At 46.0% G+C, this 22,563-nt stretch overlaps 1 protein-coding gene across 11 annotated transcripts in view; it reads right to left on the bottom strand.

The window, feature by feature from the left end:
- The window catches only part of PPIP5K1 (diphosphoinositol pentakisphosphate kinase 1), a 39,837-nt gene that overhangs the window by 2,016 nt on the left and 15,258 nt on the right, over positions 1–22,563 (bottom strand). For 7 of the 11 annotated variants that reach the window (XM_015873243.2, XM_015873240.2, XM_015873241.2 and 4 more), the window contains 10 exons: positions 21,486–21,613; positions 20,890–21,004; positions 19,815–19,922; positions 18,495–18,611; positions 17,999–18,163; positions 17,290–17,374; positions 12,661–12,783; positions 8,694–8,756; positions 1,338–1,475; positions 817–930 (listed from right to left, as the gene is read on the bottom strand). In XM_015873243.2, coding sequence (XP_015728729.1) covers positions 817–930; positions 1,338–1,475; positions 8,694–8,756; positions 12,661–12,783; positions 17,290–17,374; positions 17,999–18,163; positions 18,495–18,611; positions 19,815–19,922; positions 20,890–21,004; positions 21,486–21,613 — 1,156 coding nt within the window. Of the gene's footprint in view, positions 1–816; positions 931–1,337; positions 1,476–6,062; positions 6,243–6,269; positions 7,037–8,693; positions 8,757–12,660; positions 12,784–17,289; positions 17,375–17,998; positions 18,164–18,494; positions 18,612–19,814; positions 19,923–20,889; positions 21,005–21,485; positions 21,614–22,563 lie in introns of those variants that run through there. The other 4 variants (XM_015873245.2, XM_015873246.2, XM_015873251.2 and 1 more) reach the window with 4 other exon arrangements.

Below are 22,563 nucleotides of genomic sequence, written 5' to 3'. Positions count from 1 at the left end.
ATGCTGAACTACAACTTCCTCTGGAAGAAGAAATATTATTTCTCCACCAGTGACTGTTCTTGCCTTATGCTGTACAGTGAGTGAAACTGGAGAATAGGTTTAGATTATACCTAGTCCAATAAAAGGGGGAGGATTAAACAATTGTTGTTGGCCAGATCAGTTCCTTGACCTCAGTGACAGCTCAGCAAACAGGACTGCAGGCAAAAGGAGCAAACAGCCAGGAGAAGAACAGATCTGCCCTTTCACTGGCAACACTGACTTGTGTTAAGGCTGTTAAACTTTTTGATGAGTCTTTCCCCTTCAAGATGTAGTCTGATCAGCAAAGGGGACAAACTATAGTCACCGCTTCTGCAGAGACCATGAGAAGCAAGGAGTTAGGTGAGGAGTTAAATGGTAGGCTATCCTATATGGAGCTCTCAGTGTGGCATGTATGTGGCTGGTGGGGTAAGGAAGTTGCTTCCACATGCTGACACTGTGTTGGCCACGTGTCACGGAGGAGCACAGAACTTGAGATGAAAATGAAGTGCATGTAGGCTCTCCATGTCCTATGGCACTCAGTAGAGGACGCCTGGAGAGACAATATCCATCCAATAAGGGATTTCCCTGTAATACACAGTCCTATAAAGAGCCCCTATTCCATCTTTCTCTGGGAGCTTTCTAACAGGGCATAAGACTTATTTTCCTCTTTCTTCCCCATTCTGATTCTGTTCCATAGATGGCAAAGCATAAAACCAATACTTGGCTTCTACCATTCTACCCTCTTCTCCCCTCCTTCTCCACCATATTTACCCCTAATCAAGAAGAGAGCACACTCACACCAAGGGGGCTTATCCGACCGCTGGCGCAATGGGAAAGAGGATGATGACAGAATTCGCTGAGACATAAAGGGATCCCCTGGTATCTGGCTGCCAATCATTGAATCAAACAAAGCTCCAAGAAAAAAAAAAAGAAAACAAATACACAGGTCAATAACATTCAGTGAATCAAATCAGAGTCTACATTCTTCAGCAATGACTAACAGGCGCTCAGGAAAGAGTTTAAGAATGCACATACAGAGCTGTGACCGCCCCCAGTCCCTGGGAACCTAAGCCTCAGATTTCCCAAGCTGGAGTTTGTATCCACATCACTGTGCCAACCAGCAGCAGACAGACCCGACCAACCATGTGTGGCTTTGGATGGCTCTGAGCTGAATCCCACAGCTGACTGCAGGACTAGAATTCTCTGGGACAGGCATCAGTGACTGTGCTTATTGCTCAGCCTGTCCCCACACTGTAAAAGGCCAACAGTCCCTATGTTCTGCTCTGCCCTACCCAGAGACGAGCCCACCTCATCAGTACCTGCAGTAGACTGAACATGTGATTCACTGCAACTCCTGCACACAGCCGTCAGGAACTCATTGACCTGCCGCAAAGAGAGGGAGTTGTGCAGGGTCTCCAGGGGATAAATGGTGGGAACCATGGAACAGCCTTCAAAACCTGGAAAGAAACCCAATCAGAAAATGAATAAACAGCAATCTAAATCTGTGCAGAACCACTCACGGCTTAAGGAGCTAGGCAGTCTGAGAACCAAACAACAGCCACACTCAGGCCTAAGGTCACCTTTTCTAGGCCAAGAAAATCACCAAATCGCCATTAGGCAATCACATGCAGTTACAGACCTGAAAGCAAGCATCCAGGCATACGCAAAAGGAGGAGGAGAAGGAAATATGAAGCAGCAGCAAGGTCTGCTGCAAAGCCTGCTTCTCTTTCACTAAACTATCTGATTAAGAGGGGAAACCTGGTGTAGTTCTGCAGTTTACAGAAGCTTAAAAAAAACTGAGTGAAGTCAGCAGAATTTCCAAGAAAAGTCTCCCACCATCAGCAACACTCCAACCTGAGACACAGTCCACCCTCCACCCATCCATCAGTTACGGTGCACTGCTGCCTTTGCAAAGAGTGGGAAAAGAACCCCCCTCCCTCCCACCACACCCTGCAGTGAACACCTGATAGGCCCCTCCACAGACAACTATTTGAATCACGTGTCCCCAAAGAAGACTTCATTGTCAGAAAACCCTGAATTAGTAAAAGTCATATCAACATCTAACAGACTCTTGCTGAGAGCTAAGATGCATCACAACCACTCAATAAATTCTGTGCTATCCAGTCAGCAGAGTATTACAGCAAAGCACCTTTCTCTTCATCCAAACTTCCTGATAGCACTCTGTGCCAGTGAGCCAGCCTGAAACTGTCAGAGGAGCAAGGAAGAAACAAAAGAGTCGCTGGGCATATGGTTGTAAGGCTCCTTCTGCTCTGCTTCTCACGTTTAAAGATCTCTAAACTCCTTTAGCCCAGGCGTCCCATTCTGTGCCCTAAGCTCCCTCTGAGGAGTTCAGAAAAAAAAATAAAAAAAGGAAAGAAATTGGATCTGTTCCTACAGGTAAGAAAAATTACTTTGAAATGAAAAAAAGTGCATTGGCTTTTGATGCACATGGCAAAACTGCTGCTCAGCACACTGACAGGCTACAATTAGTCCCTGCACCTAAAAAGGAGAGAACCTGGAGCACCCAGATTATCTGCTACGTATGTCATTGTTCCAGTCCTTCGGTCACCTCCAGATTTCATCAGATAATCTCTGCCCCAATGCACTCATCTAACCCAGTTCTGCAAGAGGCAAGGAACCTGAGCCAGCAGATGGTATTTAGAGTGACTACGTGTCATACAAGGAGGCTACAGACCAGAACATCACCAGTTTGCAGTGCTGCTTGCATCCACTACCATAACAGCCACTGGAGATGAAGAACCCTCCAGCCACCCAGAGGGGTTACCTGTGCCACAAACATTAATTTGAGACATGAAGGATAATAAATCTTTGGCTAGAAATGTAAGACAGAAAAAAAACACCACATTCTTCTTCCTCTTGCTGAAAAGTCCTTCCTGAATAAAGAAGAGTGTTTATTCATTATTTTCTCACAGGCACTCTGAGAGACAAAGCTAAAGGAAAGCAGTGAGGTAACGATTTTAAAGACCAGCAGACTGGAGATGGCCTTGCAGGAGCATAGAGCTCAGCTCACAACAGAATTTGCCTTCACAGAGACCAAAGTTGACTCAGCTATCAAGACCCCCAAAGAAAATGGAAAGTAGTTTAAATACAACATAGGGCAAAGCAATGTTGTTGCAAGATACGCTGGAGGCACCGACAGGGATGTGAGTGCATGGGCAAACCTCTAATAAAGAGAAGAAATCAAAGATCCAGTGTCAAAGGAAGGTGTGACACCAACAACACTAGTGATAGATAGAGGCCAAGGAAGGCTCAAGTGAGAAGTCTTTTTGGCCCAAATCAACTGTTTTTGTGTATTATACTTTTACCGGAGAGCTCTGAAAATTAGCATACATGTTTTCATGGGCAGCAGTTACCAATTTACTACACATCTATCTGCTGGTGCGCTCTGCGCTGGCGCCAAGAGGTTGCCTGTTCCTGCATAGTGGAAATCCTGAAAGCAAGAGGTAGAGCAGTGGCACTGATACATCCCCAAAGTTCTTCATGCCAAAGCTCTGTATGTCAGCTCCTCTGGGGCAAAGAAATACCTGTCCCAGTCTCAGTACAGATTCTGAAGGGTATGGGAGAAAGCACACTCAGCAAGCTCCCCTCCAACACGCTTGTCAGTTGAGCCATACTTTGCTGGGAGAGCTCCAATATGCCATGTGTATACCCGTAGGTGTTTATATATGTGTACATAATATGCACATGAACTAGGACTTCTGCTAGCAAGCCCTTCTAAATTTAAGTCTGCACAGTCAGCCTGAAGGTCTGTTCTGGTCAGCTGCTCCCTGCCCACAGTGCCAGAAGTGTATGTTCACAACAGGCTACAAGACCAGACAGCACGTGGTGAGTCCTTCCCCAGGCCTGCAGTGACCTTACAGCTCAGAAATGCTCTGAACATGATGCAGCTTTTTCATGACATTCTCCAGCCTCCACTTAAAAGTTGCACTTTTAACACCTCACATAGAGTTACAAGGAGTTTCACTGAGTTGTTTTTTTAATTCACTCCTATTTGATGCTGTGTCCTATTTGATCTGTTAGAAACATCCCAGTTCTCGTGCTGAAACAGAGGCCGAACTGCAGATCCCCACCACTCCTCTCCAGGCCACTCATACCACCACCAAAACCACCCTTCCCAGACTGCAGATGTCTTCCTTTGCCCAGTGTTGATGGTCAGCTCTACATGAAATTGGAGCAGTTTCCTCATGTTACCCAACATGGATTTACGCTGAACATCACCTGCTGTCTTACTACCCAGTTGCTCACTGTCCCATGCTCCTTCTGTTTCCTCCTCACAGCTGACCCTTGCTGTTATTATCAGTGCTATTCGTTACCAACATGAATGCACTTCACACCTTTCCTTTCCCAAACTAGATGAGCACAGATTCCCAAAAGGATCACTTCAAGGCTTCACTGTTGATCCTTCCAGCTATGGATGACAAGCACATACTTTTATCTCCTTGTTTTTGTCTTTTCCTTCTTTTCTTTGGTTAGGTAGAAGTATACCTGAGAGCCAAGAAAGAGAGGAGAGGAGGGAAGGGGAGTATGTTGTTTTACAAAGGAGAAATTCGGACTTTTATCTACAAAGACAGGAGATACTTCTCTAAGAACACCAGCAAGGGTTCCAAAGACACTAATTGACTGTGGTTTGAATGGCAGTCAAACTGAGGGGGGTAAGGGGGCAGAAAGAACTTACTGAGTGCAGACACCTGATTTCCACATAGGAAACCTACTATGATGATGCACAGAGCTCATCAGCTCGGCTACATCAGAATAGGTGGCACAACCAGCATTGCACTGCAATATTTTGAGCTTATTTGCCTAAAGTGCTGAACTCATTTCCTCTCTCCACTGGAGCTCACGTGGGAAGGTTGAGATCTGCAGCAGAGGAAGCTCAGCTTCAGCTTTGGAGCAGTCTGCTTTGCTCCAGTATCTCATCCCTTGAAGCGGTTTTGATCCTCTTTAGTATTTGTTGCTAAGAGACCAAGGATTGTCCTAATTATAGATGAAAAGCAACTGCCATCTCCAAGCTGCCTACTTGACAGGAAGGGCTGTATCGAGAATAAATAGGCTGTATATAAAAAATTCTCTTTTCTAGGCTTTGAAAATGTTTGATCCTGTTGCTTCACTGCCTGAGAAGCTGTGCTGTGTCTGCCTCTGTCACATACGGGTCTGAATGAAGAAAGAACTCCATGCATCACACCACACATTCAGCAAGCCACATGCACTGAGCAGGTTTTATGGTGCACCCCCAGCCAGACACCCCTCTCAGAGAGGAATCTCCTGCTTGCCTTAGGAGCACTGAGACCTCAATTCATCAGATTTCCCACTTGTGCCAGAGGCTGACAAATACTCAAGAAGCACTGGTTTATAACATCTAGATTCAATACTGGAATCATGTACCTGCCCCCATGTGACACGCTGCAAACATCCTAACAGGTGAAACAGATGCCATGCAATGCAGACGCACAGAAGCTCAGCATCTACACTAGCTTAACTTGGTCTCTCTAAACAATACAGTCCCATAAGCACTCACTTCCCCTAAATAAATTTCCACTGCACGTTCATTCACTCTGCATGTGATCAGCTACATTGCCTCCTTAATATTCTTTCCTTTCACACTCTCAACCCTTTGGTTCCTCCATCAACAAGGGGACACTAAGCAGCACGCTACTGAGACCTGGGCAGGTGCATCACGTCAGCAGGACACCACACTGGGAGGAAAACAGCATTTGCAGAAAGCTTATTGGCTTACCCTGGATAAAGGAAGAAGGCAACGAACAATTGCCCAGGATGGAAAGAGCAGAGTTAGAGCTACACAAAGAGCACTGGCTCCACCTGGAAAGGCTGCTCCTAAGGCTACAAAACTGCCGGTGCAACAGCCCACACGCCTTGCTGCAGCAGCAATCCAGAGATGTAAGGGATGCAGTGAGGGGAAAGGCTTTCCTTTTTTAGAAGCAAAGCATACTTTGCATTCTCAAGCAGACACTGGTCCCTGCTCAGGTCTATGAGCATGGGACTAAGGCAGCTGCAGCGTGCAGTACCGTAAAGACACTCCAAGTCATCCTGCCCTGAGATCAGCCAGCTCCTGAAGAGGCGCAGGTGGTAGGAGCACTGCTGGAGGTGATGGGCTAGAGTGGCATCCAGGGAGATGTTCCGGCTCGTGGCATAGTCAGAGGAAAAACGGCGCAGCAACTGGGCAACGTGGTGGTGCTCAAACGCATCTGGAGGAAAGGGGCCATAAAGAGTGAGAGGAGCGGGGAGGTGCAGCTAAGAAACAGAACAAAATGTAGAGATGCAGGAAACGGAGCTGCCAGCAATAGGACTGCTGCACAGGAGGTGACCCACATCACGCATTACAGCCCAGTCCCTCCCGCACTAAGAACAACAATACTCTCAGTTCTACATACCCCAAATCAGAAGGCAGCAGGGCAGGCTCTCACCTGACCCAGCCTCTGCCAAACACAGTGCACGTGGGCAGTCCCTCCACGAGCTGAATGACGAGGTTTCATCTTTGTAAGTGAAAGTCAGACGACTGAAAAAATTCCAGGATGATCTCTAAGTCCTGCGCATTTTGGGTTCAGCAACATAAGAACATCGTCCCAGACTCACCCTCCCAGCGGAGACAAGAAATCCAGACTGCCAACAAAGCAGAGTCCTGCATCCAAATGCAGCTTCTCACTTCATCAGATGTAGGAGAACAAATGACCTGACACCAAGCAACTGGAGGCAAGGCGAGGTATTGCTGGGGGACAGCACGGCTCAACTGAGAACATATTGTTAGTGCATGTGGAAAAAAAGAAGTGCTGACGTACCTTCTTGAAACTCTCAAGAGAGCCCTGTGCAATCTTTTGTGATGCTCTTGCTATCACATGGCAGACAAGATCCTAATCCACAGGCCTGTCTTCATTCGTGCAGCCTCAAGACTCATGAGATCAGGTCATAAATCATCTGGCCTGATCCTGTGCTTGGCCACTGCTCTCTTTCACCCATCCCACCTCATCAAGTAGAAGCAGCTCTTTAGAAAAAAAAATATCCAGATTTAGGGCTATGAGAAACTTTTGTGTCCTCGGATAAGTGGTTCATGCGGCTATTAAAACCAGTGCTACATCTGAGCCAAACTTAATGCTCACACCTGCTGCACACCTGCTTTCTAGACTAAGATGCACACTGCCATTAGAAATATTCACTGGGTCCTTGGGAAAAACCTGATGCTCAGTTCCACTTTATTATACTTCTATGGGAGGCAGCTGCTTTACACTATGGTTTAGGACAGACTGCTGCTTGGTACAAGTTCTGTTGACAAGATAGAATGACAGATCCTGCTGACACACACATTTCCTCAGATGGCACCCAGACATACAAGCAAACTGAGCAGCTGGCCCCTCTGGGAAAAACAAGACCAAGCAAAGTGAAAGTAGGTTCCCTTTGGATAGCTGAAGCAATAACGCCACATTTAGCTGCCCCTCCCTCTTTCATCTTTCCCAAAACAGCCTTTATAACAGTCTTCTGGACTTCCTTCACCTTCCAGATCACACAGAGCAGAGGTTCTCCATATTTATTAAGAAGAGGATTTCAGAAGCAGCCCTGATCGCATAGGACAGCAATGCTTAACTCAGTATCTTTCTGTGATCTGCTTTGGTTCTAAATTGTCTCACTAGAAGGAGCATGAATTATGGGTAGGAGCGATGCTATGAAACAAATGTTTTGAGAAGCTTCTATGCAAGACTTGGATAACAAACAGTAGCTCAAGGAATCTGCTACAACAGAGTTAGTGGTCTTTAACCTCAAGAGACCCACAGTTCCAGTGACAGGTTACTGGCACTATGAAGCAGAGATGGTGAATAAACATAGGCACTGTCAGACATCCTTCCTTAGCAAGCCTTGTCATAGGTACCAGCATGACAGGAGTGAGGACAGTAAAGTCACACTGTGTGGCATAGTGCTGATCTCCTCCTAGCTCAGGAAGGTGGCAAGGCCAAGGCAGTGCTGTACACCAACAGCACATGGAAATTCTGGAGAGACCATTCCCAGGAAAACATCTGCACTCCCACCAACACCACTCTGGAGTAACCAAGGGGCCAACCTAACAAACCTGTCTGCAAATAGGAGTACTAGTAGCTTCATAGTCTCCTAAGACCACTGTGCTATGGAATGCTGCTAGCACCACCCGCCCTCCTGTCACAGACTGCACTTCTCCAGGATCTCTTCTTGTTTTAGACCTGAAGATCTGCAGTGCAGAAACTGAAGACCAAAGTTGCTGGTGCATTTAGCATATGGAGCAGGCATTCCCACACACAGCTCAGATCCAAAGGCATTCTTCCAACAACCTCCACCCCCTGCAAGGCAGAACTAGAGAAGGCCTTACATCAGCAGTGGATTTAAAGGCTGCTTTAGGAATACCATTCACAGTCACTGCTCTTGATTATTCACCTGGGACACAAATGCAGTCTGACAGACCTCCCACAAACAGCATAGGAACCACTGAGCAGTAACAGCAGATGAATGAACAAGTCAGTCACAAGGAGACAATGGGGGAAGGTGAAGCATGGACACCAGGTACACAGACACGCAAAAAACCACAAGAAGGCTGAGAGTATGTGCAGAGAGGAGAACTGAACGTGAGGATGGGGTTAGAAGTGTGAGGGAACGTCAAATCAAGGAAGCAAACGTACCATTAGTCGGATGCTTTGCAAACGACACAGAAAATCGTTTTACGGCTGGCATAGACAAGAGCTCTGAGGAAATAAAAACAGATCATCTCAGTTAACAGCCTGCCCCTAAGAAACCCCCACGCTTCATGTGCTCAGCTCTGCCCTTCCAGGTGCGCCTCCTGCTGGATCCCCCTAGCACACCTCCATCGGCACCTGCCGTACCCCAGGCACGTTATGTCTGCAGATTTGACGGAATCTCTTGGGTTCCTCACACACACCGGCTCCCCACTTCCCTTGCACTGTCCTGTCAGTGTCTCTCCTGGCTCTTCGAAGACATCAGTGTCATTCCCTCCATCACAGACAGCAGCCCATACCTTCCCACCACACTTCCAGCCGTCTTGACAGCAACCCAAACTCAGTTCAGCAAGAGATGCAAAGAGGCCACACTCAGCCACAAAGCTGTACCAAGAAATCAGCAGCACCACCACATATCCTGAAACCCTGGAACTACAGTTCTCAGGATTCACCTCTGCCCAAAGAAAAGATTATTGCACAGAACTGAACAGCCTTCGCACTGCTAAATGCAGCTCAAAATCCTCTAAATGCGAGCTAAGCAGAGCTATTCATGAAACCGAAAGTTAAATCAATGAAGTAATTAGGGAACAAGCAGAAGATCCATGATTACATCTCTCTGCAGTTCTGCTGTTCAAAGCATATCAGTATAGAAGGGGTTTTGGAATACACCTGTGAGACTGATCCTCAGGCTTCTCCTGAATCAGACCAGACCAAGTCCTCACAGAAATCACACATCAGAATCAATGCAGAGATAGCCAATATGTACCTAATGGGGCACAAATAGATGAGTTTGTGGATTAGTCTCCATATGCTCAAACAAAAAAAAAATCTTCAGTTTATTCCCACTCTGGAAACGCCTCAGTTACTGTGGAAAGAATGGAAATAATGCTCTGCAGCAGATCATCTGCATGTGGAATCTGATGGGAGAACTCGTCCAGTCATACCTTTCACTACTACTCAGGACCTAAGGATGACATTTCTATTTAATGCATTCATTCTACCTGATCAACGTGGTCTTTATACATGCCTGTCACTGTATATTGAGGTAAGGAGATTCACATACTAACTATGCTACACTGTGCTTCTCTATTTACACCCACTGACTTACCCACATAATACGCTTAAATCAGCTCTCAAAATTGCTTCAATCTTCCTTTGCAACATAACAGCCTTAAAAAATTTGGTGTTTTTTTTGTTTTTTTCCCCCCCTCTTTTTAAGCTACAAATAGATGGCAAAGCTCTTTACACATGTCCTCTGAGAACCGTACAAACCCTGGTGCTGCAGTCACACAGATGGTAGCTGCCATCAGTCCACTCAAATCTCCTTTTTGCCTTCACAAGAACATCAGTTTAGATGGTGCAGCAACACAGGCTACTGGATTCAGACAACTGAACTTCAAAGCATCACCAGAGGACCTTCCTTCCACCTAAGCTTGGGGCACACCCTCCAATGAAGCATTTCTTTGCCCTCTTCCAGCGCCAAGCAAAAAGACTTAAGAAATTAGGGCCACCTTAATTTCACTTGAGCAAGTCTTTGATGAAGTGCCACAAGCCACCTGCTGTATGTTGAAGCATCACAGCCATGAAAAATATCAGCAAAGATGTGCTCCAAAATCTGGAGACTTTTTAAAGATTATTTGCCTGATGTCTTAGAAAAAGGCCTTGATACAAATGTAGTCCAAATGTCTGCTGTAGCCATGTCACCTACTGCACTCAGCTCTGGTGGTGTTTGACTTCAATGCCAACGTTTATCATTTCATTAGTGCTCATTTAAAAGGAAAGGCCCAGGACAAAGGCTTACTTCACATTCCACACTACCTTCAGGAGATAAATGCCCTGCTGCCTCCTACTTGTTTTTCACAGTTCTTCACTGTAACACTATAATGTGATGGAAAGTACAGTGATAATAGCAGGGTGGCAAAGTCTTTGGCTGCAGCAAATGAGGACAAGCCCAAATGCAGCAGCCACAGACACAGAAATGAAAGGAAAAAAAGCTGCTTACATCTGGAAGGCCTCAGATAGACAGGGATCTGCAGAGAGATACCCTCACCTCCACTGCCAACCCTTAAATGAGGTCAGGAAGGGGTGGATCCTGGCTCCAGCTCTTCCTGTCACCCAGATGTATTGCATGAACTTGAGCTCCCCTGGGTTGGCCCTGCCTTCCCACCAGGTGCCCCATCACTGCTGCAGGTTGTGACTCAGTGTTTCTGCTACACTCACAGTTATGATGATTGCAACAGAGCACTGGTAGCACAGGGTGCTGTAACACTCCAAGAAAGATGAAAAATGAAATGTAACATCTAGATGAATAATTCTGGGCTGTGTTAGTCACATGTTAGTGAAGTAAGTCTGACTTGTAAGTACTTGGGTCTACAGCTGCATCTCAGGGCACAGAACACGGAATTTAGACTAGCACTGCAGGAACGTGCCCTGGACCTCGACTGCAAGGAGCCAATTGCAGGCACACTCCTAGTACACAGCTGACAGAGAAAGGCAGCACTGCACCAAGGAATGGTAGGGCTGAACAAAATCTGCCCTGGTACCAGCTGGGTACAGAACAAGCAGTCTTTGACAGTCTTCCCTGAGAATTAATAATTGCCTCTGGACCTATGGTATTTGCTTGGTGTGGAAGAAAATCAGTCAGTGTTCTAGCTGGCCTTTTCAGTGTTTCTTGTGGTACTCATACCCCTGCCCTGTGCCAAACACCACAAACTTCTATTCTGGAACCCATGGTCAGCCAGCACGTGCTTCCTTGGGCAGCTCAGACTTATGCAGCAGGGCTTGACAAATCCTTCCAGTTCACCTTCCTCGCCTCTATCACACACATAGCCTGGGGTGTGCTATGAAGCTCCCTGAAGAGGTGAAAAAACTGCAGTTTTCTCTTACACTGGATAGCAGCACAGAAAGCCGGTGTACATCATGGCCTCTGTACAGCAGTATTCATGGGGTTCCAACAGATCTCAGAATGGGTAACATCTTTCCACCCTGATATGTTAAGCCTTCTTCCTTGCGTCATTCATCACTCTAATCAACACCTGACACAGTCTTACTGGGATAATAATGAACACTTTCACTGGTGCATTTACATCCCTACAACTCCTCTAGAATACTTCAGCCTTCTGTGCTACAGTTTCCTTGAAAGTAGCAAAAGCCTCTCTGCTTCTCAATGCATAATTCACTTATACCATCTGGAGATAAATCTTCAGCTGGCAACATCCTTTCATCCAAGCAACACACACCAAGCAACAGTTGCACTGATGATCCAAATACATCCTACCAGACTGTCTTGCTGACCTGTACAGCAGTTTCTATGGACCACTCACAATAACTCCACCTTTGAGTCCTTCTGTGGTGTTCTGTCCAAACACACCACCTACTGCATGCATAGCACACCTATTACACTGCCTTCTGACAGCCATCTCAGATTCTTCTGCATGACCAGCACACAGCTTGGGTCTTCAGTGCTCAACTTCTTTCCCACAGCACATCACATCAACCCACACTCTGTAGTCTGAGGTTTCATGTCTCAATAGAACCTTGGTTTAGCACGATTGAGGTCAACAAGGTAAGCAAGATGATTTTACACGTACCAGGACAGGCCTACCTCATATCTAGACCAATAATCCTTCCTCCACACCAGCAGTATTAAAATGCCAGAGGAAAATCAGCCACCAGCACTACTATACACCAGCATTACCATACATCAACACACAGCTCTTCACACAATACAGCCCCTGCCCTGTCCTAGCAGGGATCACGACCTCTTGGGATATGACAGAATGTATTACTGTAGATGAGGTGAATATACACATCCAACTGTGTCATTCTTCTTAGCATTCTAAGTCTCTGCCTTAGTAGCTCCCTGAGACACAAAAGGCCACAGATTAACCTGCTGCACAGAGAACACACATACCGTCTTTGTATGTCAGGCTGCTGGCAAACTTTTTGCCATGGCTGCGTGCGTAGTCCTGAAGGTTGGGGGCACTGGAGGAGCCTCCCAGCACAGTGGTGCTAAACAGCCCGGTGCATTGTGACCCTGGAAAGGCATGGAAGGTGTTAGTATGACATCTCCACACCATGCAACTACAGAAAAGCATGTTAGTTGAAGAATGAGGAATAAACTGCCTGCTTTAGAAGCAATCCCAGGAAATACACGATGCTGGGGAAGAACGGGGAGGCAGTATTGCCCATTCTGAATTCAGCAGTGCCATATGCACAGAAGGTACACCAATATTCAGCTCCAGGAAATTTCCCAGCTCCTTCCAATGGTATATTTCCCTCTGCCTCTTCCAATCTAATCTAGGAAGAACATCCTGACACCAGCCATCAAATCTAAGTACTCCTGTCAGGAAAGCCAGGGTGCAGATCATTGATGTTCACATCACACAGCGTCTTCTCTCCTGCCTTTTCTCTTTGGAAGGTCCTTGTTCCGCCGGACACTGAGAAGAACAGCTCCCTATATCTAATACAATTCAGGTTGTTGAAACTGTTGCTGCAAATGTGGATTAATCACTCTGTCAATCAGTAAGGAAAGTAACGGGAACAGAGAGCTTTCTTTCACACCGACTTGGTCATGCGTAGTCCAAGTATTCTGTGAACAACCTTACAAAGCACCAGAGGTGCACACAGCGTAGAGCTCTTCTTACCCCGTGGTAAGGAAGAAGGCATGCATTACATTCTCATGCACAGGAGAATGCAGATGAGCTCTGGTAAGTGCTGGTGTTTGCACAGCATTTTTCACAGTGGCTTGACATTATGTGACATTTGGGGAATGGCTGGGAATTTGAAACAGAACTCATTCGACCACAGAAAGCAATTGTATGTGACGGGAAAAAAAGCCAAACAACTTACTACTGGAAAGATAAAACCACTGACTGTCTATAAATTCCTTATTCAGCTGCCTTGATACTACATTCTGTAAATACCATCTGCTAAAAACAACATTACTCCCACATACCTTGCTTCCAGAAACAAGCAGGTTGATCTTGCTCCACCTTGTCTGCCAGGACAAGAAGGCTGACACACTGCCTACTGGTATTTAAATGGAACAGTGCATCTTTTATTACTGTTAAAAGAAATAAATTCTTCCTATAGCGGAAGCAGCTCTTGGTTCTAAAATGCAGCATGATTTAGGTTGGAAGGAAACCCTGGAGGCTTCCAGCTTGGATGAATTTGCTAGGATGTGTCCAGTCAAGGTTTGCATACCTCCAAGGAAGGAGAACACAGGAAGATTCCAAGCCCCAGTCCCAATATTTGGCATGCTTATGGTGAAAAATTAGTTCCTCCAAGGTAACTGGAATTCCCTGCATTGCAACTCCTACTTGTTGTTTCTCATCCTATCAGCATGTATCCTGGAGCAGACACTGACTCCTCTGTAATCTCCTGCTTGGGTGGCTGAACAGCATTAAGGTCTCCACCAATCTGTGCTGCAGCCCCACACACCCCCACTGCTCTGCCCTGGGCTGATGCCTGTTACGTCCATGCCCTTCTTCACCCAGGGAGCCCAGAGCAGGCAGCAATCCTTCAGACACAGCCTCACAAATGCTGCAGAGGGGAAGAACTCTTCCTCAGCCTTCTGGCTGCAGTCCTATTAACCTGGCAGAGAGAGCAAGCCATCTGCCTTCTCCGCCTCACGTCCATTTGTCAACCAGGAGGATGCCAGGTCTTTTTCTACAAATCAGCATTTTAGCTGGAGTCTCTTTGGAGAAGAAAACAGAGATCCTGAGCTTTGGGTTACTGATGTGTAAGCTCAGTCTCAGCTGTTAAGTGCTTCTCTGAACTGTGAAGGTTGACTAAAAGAGTTCTCATACGCACTGAACTAAGTGATTCCACCACTGTAACACTGCTAGTGGCTTTCCACTGGGCAGAGCTGCATGTTTTGTCCTTGGACAAAGAGCCAAGAGCTCTTGCCTGCAGAATAGCTGATACACAAGTCTGAGAACATTTCTCCTAATCCCTATAACGGGAAGCTCAGTGGTGACTCAGCGTGAGCAGAAATCTATCAGAATGCAAACACAATTTTGTCAAGTGGCAGCCAGCATGATGCTCAGAGCCATATTGTCATGGTCTGAAACAAACAAACAGAAACAAAAGACAAGACTTATTTCCTGGCAGATGAAAATGTTACTATAGATTTTTATCATTTGCCATCCTGTACCACTAATCATTAAACTAAGGACAGCCAAGTGTATGTAATCATACAGTAGACAAAGGCACTTTGTTAGCACTCTTAAACACAAACAGAATTTACAAGCATGACTCTGTGGATGACAGCAATTGTCTACAGTGAAATTACTGTAGCCGAATTAAACAGACAAGCACACATCCTAAAGAACGCCATACTAGCAAGTTGGATCTAAGATGTAGCAGCACTTGCAAGGAATAACATAATATGCTGCCTCATTTCTGTATATTTAACTTTCAGATGTATATTCAACATTTCAGATGTTTAAAAACAGTCGTCCCTTGTTTCACTCCTATGGGAGTGAAATTCTCAGCACAAAGCTGCCAACCACACTGACAGTATATCACCTATTTAACAGCAAGGAGTGATTTTATCCTGTTTCAAAGTGCTTTGCAAGCGAAAAAAGGCACTGAAACATCCCCATGCTTCTAGAGCTAGAAGTACACACACTGCTGCTAACAGTCCACAATGATGCATTTGTTCCTATCCAGAAAAATAAGGCAGACTCCAAAGCAACATGCTGTACAGACAAAGCAAACTGCAGCCCTCGCTTCTTCCCAACAGCCATTTCAAGGCATTTCTGAATTACCATGAAGACACAATTCTGGCAGTTATGGCAACAGGGCAACAGCTCTGCCCTGCTTCTCCTTCTGATACAGCTCAACATGTGAAGGAATATCTGAAGAGATGCACATGTTCCCTCTGAGATAACAATAGCCAGACACCGGCAAGGTCGGGCTCTGAACTTCAGAAAAGCTCAGAGACAGCAGGTAGCATCTGAATGAATCACCTCACAGCACAGCTGCTGAGAGAAACATCGAAGCCAATGTTCAGGATCCCATGAGTTCTATATTCTTTCTCTAAGAGAGAAAGTGCACCTCAGATCATAAAGAGAGAAGACATTAGACTTCTATAAAGCAAGCAGGAAAGGAACCACAAAAATTCCTTGAAGAGCTTGATTTCCACAAGTAAAGAAGCGTCGTTCTTTTCAGCAGCTCATGGACTGAGATAAATTCACAGAAACAGACATTCTGATAAGCAGAAATGGTGCAGCCTGGTGTTGCAGCACGACACCAGCTCAGCCCTTCTTTGCACACAGCCATAAGTCTCCACGGGAAAAACGATGATTGAACTGAGTATCCAGACAGAGGCCTACAGATCTGCTCGCTCAGCTCCCACACAGAATTTTGCATCTGCAGAGCTTCACAGCTGGGTGAATGACCAGCAAAGGCCTCCCAGCAAGGCGAGTCAGGCAAGAACTTGAAATTAAACCTGATGAGATTGCACTTCAAGTTTTGTTGTCAAGTCCAGTACAGTAGTAATCTTCTTCATTTCCAAAGCGGATGTTCTGCAGAAACCTGGGATATTTCCTAATTTCAGCAAAGAAAATTCTATCAAATTGATAAGAATCGGTTTCCGAAGAAACAGCTTATTCAAAAGTGACAATGCAGTGATCAGGCCTTTCAGATAACCCTCAACTGCAGGGTGCCCGTGTCACAGAGTAAAGAGCCAGGAACAGTCAGAACTGCTGAAAGGAAACCTGTGGCCATTCCTCAGGACCCAAACGCAAAAAAAAAAGAAAAAAAAGGTTCTAGGGAAAAAGAAAGTGGCCTAACGTGGACATTTCCATTCCCTGCTGCTTTTCAGGCTTCTGAGATATCTAGGTTTATCTATTTTGAAAACCCTGGCACCAAAGATTGCTATTCAGCTTCCAAAAATTCTTTTGCTTTAGCAAAAATATTTCATGAAGGATTTCCACAGACACAGTTTACATTAGGGTGGCAGGGAATGGTATTCTCAAGGACAGAACAGAGAACACCAGCTGCCCCAGAATATTTTCTCCCACTGGCTACCATGCAAAAAACAGTTAAGCAGGGGATCCCAGCTCTGAGAGCTGTCAAACACTGCAGCAGAAGATGATGGATCTGTTTCATACAAGAGATCTTTAGGGAAAAAAGGTAGAAAGGCAATAGTCCTACATGAAGACAGCTTTGGACGTAAACTACTCTCCTGCAGAACAGAAAGTATTCTAGATCTCATGTGAAATCATCTCCTCTTACTAAGTTTAAAAATGATGTAACAACTGAGAGCAACACAGAAGCAGAAGTTGCTCTGTTGCTCCTGTTTTATGTGGGATGACAAGTGCAGCTAGAAAATGAAGGAGGAGGTCACACACAAAAGTCATTACAATGATATAACCTCTGCAGTGGTCCAGGCAGTAAGGCTACAAGAAGACACAATGCACACAGAGAGATGTACAAGGAACTTGATCCAGATAAATAGAGGGAGGGACAGACGGATGCACACAAGAATACAGAGGTACAGATGAGCAGGGTGGGAACAAGTCAAGTACAGTACCTAAGCCACTTTGCTTCATCTCAGAAGCTTGCCTGGAGTAAGTGCTGAAGAGGCGATAACCTTTGGAAGAAGATTCAGAAAGCACCTGCAAAGAGAGACAGTATGATCAGGGCTGTGCCCTGTATTACCCACTGGTGTCAAGCGTTTTTGTACAGAAGTAAAAAGAAAAGTACCTCTTGCCTAAAAATCACAACTTTCAAGAAGCATACAAGTACTCTTATGCTAAGATTGTGATGTGTGCTCACTTTTAATTTCAGGTTTGTGCTGGGATATGGAACAGTAGAAATTTCAGAAGCAGGAAGAGATCCCTGTACTGAGTTCCTTGTTTCCTAAGACCACTAGGATCACTGGGATACAGACTTCCTTCTTTAGCAGCAGCAACATATATCCCCTTCAACACAGTAGTGCCCAATGCAGACTCCCCAAGTACTGCACTCAAAAGTCACACCATGGGTGACACAGTGACAGCTAACAAACAGCTCATGTTCTAATGCTGCTTTCCCTATTAGAAAACAGATACCAAAAATGCTCCTCCTAATAAATTTCCTGCCCTTCCTCCCCAGGGAGTTTGATAGGTCAGCCTTCCCACAGACTCAAATTCCTTCTCCAAATCAATCCACAGAAGCAACTCTGTCATGTGAAGAGGAATCTCAGGAAACTAAAATGAGGCAGAAGACCTTTATGAGAGCAACAAGCACAGCGCTTTTACCTCCATTGATCCCGTCTTCCGGTTCCTGATCAGTGGTGATCTCCGCTGAATGCCAACGGGCTCAGAGGGCTGCGGAGATCTTTGCTGGGCACGATCGGGCTCATCCATGCCCTTCTCTTTGGAGAGGTCCTCCAGGCTGCCTTGGTCTGCCTTCTTGTCCTCGCTCTGCAGTAGGGAACACTGACAGCTCCAGGCATACATCCTTACCAGGTGCTGCCCAGGGCATTTGCTAGAGGCTGGGATCTCTGAGCTCTACATGCAGTGAGATACCAGCACTGTGCTCCTCCTTGAACAAAGATTGCCATACAAAGCCCACAGAGTCAGGCAGAAAGTGTAACATGCTGAGTCCTTGGGCACAAGGACAGGCCAGAGAAGAACACGCTGCTGAGGCCCAGGCTGCAGCAGGATGGCAGGGCAGCATGGCGCACAGCAGAGCTGCACTCAGTGCATCCCCATGCAGAGCAGCCCTCTGCCCTGTGCCCAGGACAGCACTCACCTCTGCCGAGGCAGGTCGAAAGCCAAACCCTGTGGGAACATTTCTGTCCTCCTCACAACCCTTCACACCAGGGCTGAAATGCAGCTCCACGTGGAAGCGCTCTTCTGAAGATGGGTCCTGAAAACACCAGGATGGGGATTAAGTGAATACATGGAAATCTCACAGGCTATCAGCAGAGGTCATGGTCTGGGCTTTGACCACCCTGCCATGCTGGTTCAGCATGAACCCCAACAGCATCCTTCAGAAGGAAGGCAGAAGCAACAAGAACCCACAGACATACTGGCGCTAGGACTGCCTCATCCAAAAGTACAGCCCTCATTAGCACAAAGCTGAGGCATTCAGAATGTTGTTGTTCTGTCACAACAGCCACCAGAAGGCCAAAACAGAACCAGGCTCTACGTATATATATATGAACCTAAAGCACAGCTTTAGGCAACAGAGACCACCCTGCTGCAAAACCACTTACAGGCACATGGAGAGACTGGCTCCCTCCTAGACCTTCGGTCAAGTTGCTCCAAGACTTAAGTAACAGTCTCTAATAATTATTTAAAATAATTCCTATTTTTAGAAGGCAGACAGAACTTTTACAGGTTACAGCACCAGGGAAAACCCAAAGTTTCATCATCTCTATTTGCTCTGCCATCAGGATCTCTGCTCTACCATTAAAATCCCACATCTGTTCTCTGAACACATTCTCATTCTGAAGCTTGCAGAGTAAAGGGGCTGCTCCCCTCACCACGACCTCCAGCAGTACAGATCACAGGGTCTGGGATTCAGGATGCACACATCAGTGCCAGAACTACTTATGGCAATCACTGCCATTTTCCACATTCCATCTATTTTTAAGTGGTTGTCTTTTCTTCCTGAAGATATCCACATGTACTTCCCTAACTACATGGGTGGATTTTTAGTAAATACAAAAAAAGGTTGTGAATATGGGATTTCTGGACATTTTCTAGAAATACTCTGAATAAACTGCCAAATATAAATTGTTTTTAACTTGTTTCCTATTGTTAACTTGTAATTAACATTAAGAAACAACAAATGATTTTGCTTTAGGACATGCTTTCAAATTGCTGCTATCAATTACGCATGTTTGGCACTACTGCTCAGAATGGCATTCTGCTTACACGTAACAAACAGTAAGTGGGTCACTGCCTCACACCTAAAAATAAGAACTAGCAGTTGCATTAATGATCCATCTGTCTTTACCCACAAGCTGAGAGCTCAGATCACAAAATTCCCAACTGATCCTATCTCTCAGTGGCCGTGCCCAGCATCGTGGCAGGAAGGATTCTGTCCTACTGCTACATCCCTCACCTTGTTGTTGTCCTCGTAGAGCATGATAACAATCTGGGTCATGTAGTTCAGCTCTGAGATAGCACTCAAATAGTCCATGGCTCTCTTCCACTGCTGGTCTTTGTTCTCCTGATATATATACACATAAACAGTTGCGTGGAATAAGCAACAGCAGAAACCTTGCAGCATTCAGTGAAATGGGTCTGAGAGACTTTGCTTCTCCACAAGGTAACAGCATTGTCAGGACAAAAACAAGAGAGATGGCCTTGCGATGATGGCAGGGTGCTTACAGGAAGGAGCAATTGCAAAGAGGGACACTACAGCTTCCATCCAACCCACATGCAGACCAGAGGACACTCAGATGCGAGCCCCTGTGCCATGCTGACTGGAGGAAAGTGTAACCCACAGCAGCTCCCAAGCACAGCCATTCTCAAGGAGTGTTCTACAGGATGGAATATTTTAGAGAAATGGTCAAAAAACAAACAAACAAAAAAAGAGCACAAGGAGGCCTAAAGCAGAGCTTTTCTCTCAGATCTGCATACCAACTCCCTCAGGAAACAGGTCATGAGAGTGCAACAAGAGCTGGATCAATGAGTTCGTCAGCTAAAACTGGGCCCCTGTTAGAGCTCCCTATGCATTTACAGCCCCAGGTCACTTCCTCTATAATCAAACTGATTTCCTTGACTTTGAATTAACTGAAAGTCTCCACATATCAGCAACTAAATAACTCTTTTAAACAAATAGCTGAAGGAAGCAGGAAGGAATTCCTGCATCACCACTGCCTCACACTGCTCTCTTCCTACAGACTTCAGACTCATTTAAAATCAGAAGGATGGCATTTGGAGAAAACAGGGCTCTGCATGAGCCAGGCAGGCAGTGCCAGGGAGAGGAAGAGCAACCCCCCAACAGGCCAGAAGGCAGGAAGCTGCAGCATGCAGACACAGCAGCCATGGAGCTGGCCAGAGACAACTGGGGCACATCATTACTGTGAGCGCTGGCTAAAGGGGCAACCTGCAAATACACGCTGTCTGCATTGGAAAGGGCTGCTGAGAAAAAGCAGGGTGGCTTACTCTGTGAGCACTGCTGGAACACTTACATCCAGGAGCCCCCCATAGCGGAAGATGCTGAGCAGAGAGTGTACGTGGCTCTCACTGGTGAAGTAGAGCCGTGTCCGAACATGGCGGCCTGGTGACAACACTCCTCTTGAGTACCTGAACAAAAATCAGCCCCGTGTTATTCACAGCCTGCCAATGGATCAACCATCAATACCACCATGCAGCAGTATTTCTACTCACTCAACAGAAGAAGAAAATCATACATTGGAAATTGTTAAAGAGCAACAGGAACAGAACAAGCAGAGTGAGAATTAGGCACAGAAGTTTTTTGCTCTCCTACTGGAGACATGTGGTGGGGCTGATGCAGGTGCATCACACCAGCATTTGCTCCTCACAGAGACAGGGATGAAGGCACCACCATCCAGCTGCAATGACTTCTTTGGCACCTTGCCTCACTCTCAACAGTTTCAGTCTGTCTTTGGATTTTTCTTCCTGTTCTACAAACATCAACATACTTCCTTCTCAGTGTGCCCCTTGGTGCCTGTTCCTAAACCACTACACTCTTCTGATATGGATCCCACACACTGCCCCAGAGCCTGCCCTCCCCAGCAGCAGCAGCATACGGCACAGTCCTTACAGGGGATGTAGTTTGTTGACAGACTCATCTTCATGGGTTCTCTGTAGGTCCAACTGGATTTTTTTAATTAGAGGAAGACAAAAGCCAATAGCAATCTCCAGTTTCTCCTCCTTATTAATTCCATACTCCTGCAGGAAAACAAACAAAACCCAATAGATATCACAGTATCACATGCTCAGAAGAAAGGAGACTGCACTTCCACAGTCCTGTCCACAAGCACCACTACAGGTAAGCAAAGACAGAAAGGGAAACGCCACTCAGCACCTGTTTCATTTTTTCCTATGTATTTAGGGAGGTAACAGAGGACAGAGGCACCTCCAAGAATCCCAGTCTGCCTAGGCGCAGCTGTCAGCACACTTCTAACAGCTGAGAGGGATGAATACCATCAGCCAACCTTCTCTTGCGGCAAACACACAGTCAGACCTGGCATAAGGATTAACCCAACAACTGCTGTTTGCAAAGATAAATCTGGGAGAGCTGAGCAGTAAATGGCTGAACTACCGCTTATCAGAAACAGTGTGGAGAGGCTCAGAAGCCCATTTCTGCCTGACGTGGGCACAAGGGCAATTGGGTCCTGTTGTTAGAAGCCCACTCCTGACAAATGAAACATTTCTGCCTGGAGTGGGACAGAATAAAGAGATCTATTGCATTTGTCCCTCCTCTCCCCTCACATTTCCATATGCAAAACTTTCATGAGAAGCAGGCCAACTCTACAAACTGAACCAGTCCCAGTTTGACAGGGATGTCAAATCCACCAGAAAAAGGCTTCACCTGAACACAGAAAGCCTCCCCATGTACAACTTTGCATGTGGAAGATGGGATGTTGTTAGAGCACACACTCATACTCATCCCAAAGCTGCACCAAATGCATTGTGGCCAACACACAAGAGCTGCTGCCTCATCTGCTCATCATTCTGACGCTGTGAGAACCCTCATCCAGGAAGAAAGCACTGCCACATCTTCAGTTGTAGATGGCTTTGGCCTTACATAAATAGTAAGAAACCTGAGAAATATCTGTGATACACTGCATTGACAGTTAATGTGTAGGAGACACAAGAAAAAAAGAGACAGTGGGCAG

The sequence above is a fragment of the Coturnix japonica genome, chromosome 10 (genome assembly GCF_001577835.2).
Source record: "Coturnix japonica isolate 7356 chromosome 10, Coturnix japonica 2.1, whole genome shotgun sequence".
Classification (NCBI taxonomy): Eukaryota; Metazoa; Chordata; class Aves; order Galliformes; family Phasianidae; genus Coturnix; species Coturnix japonica.
This window is presented reverse-complemented; position numbering and strand designations above follow the sequence as displayed.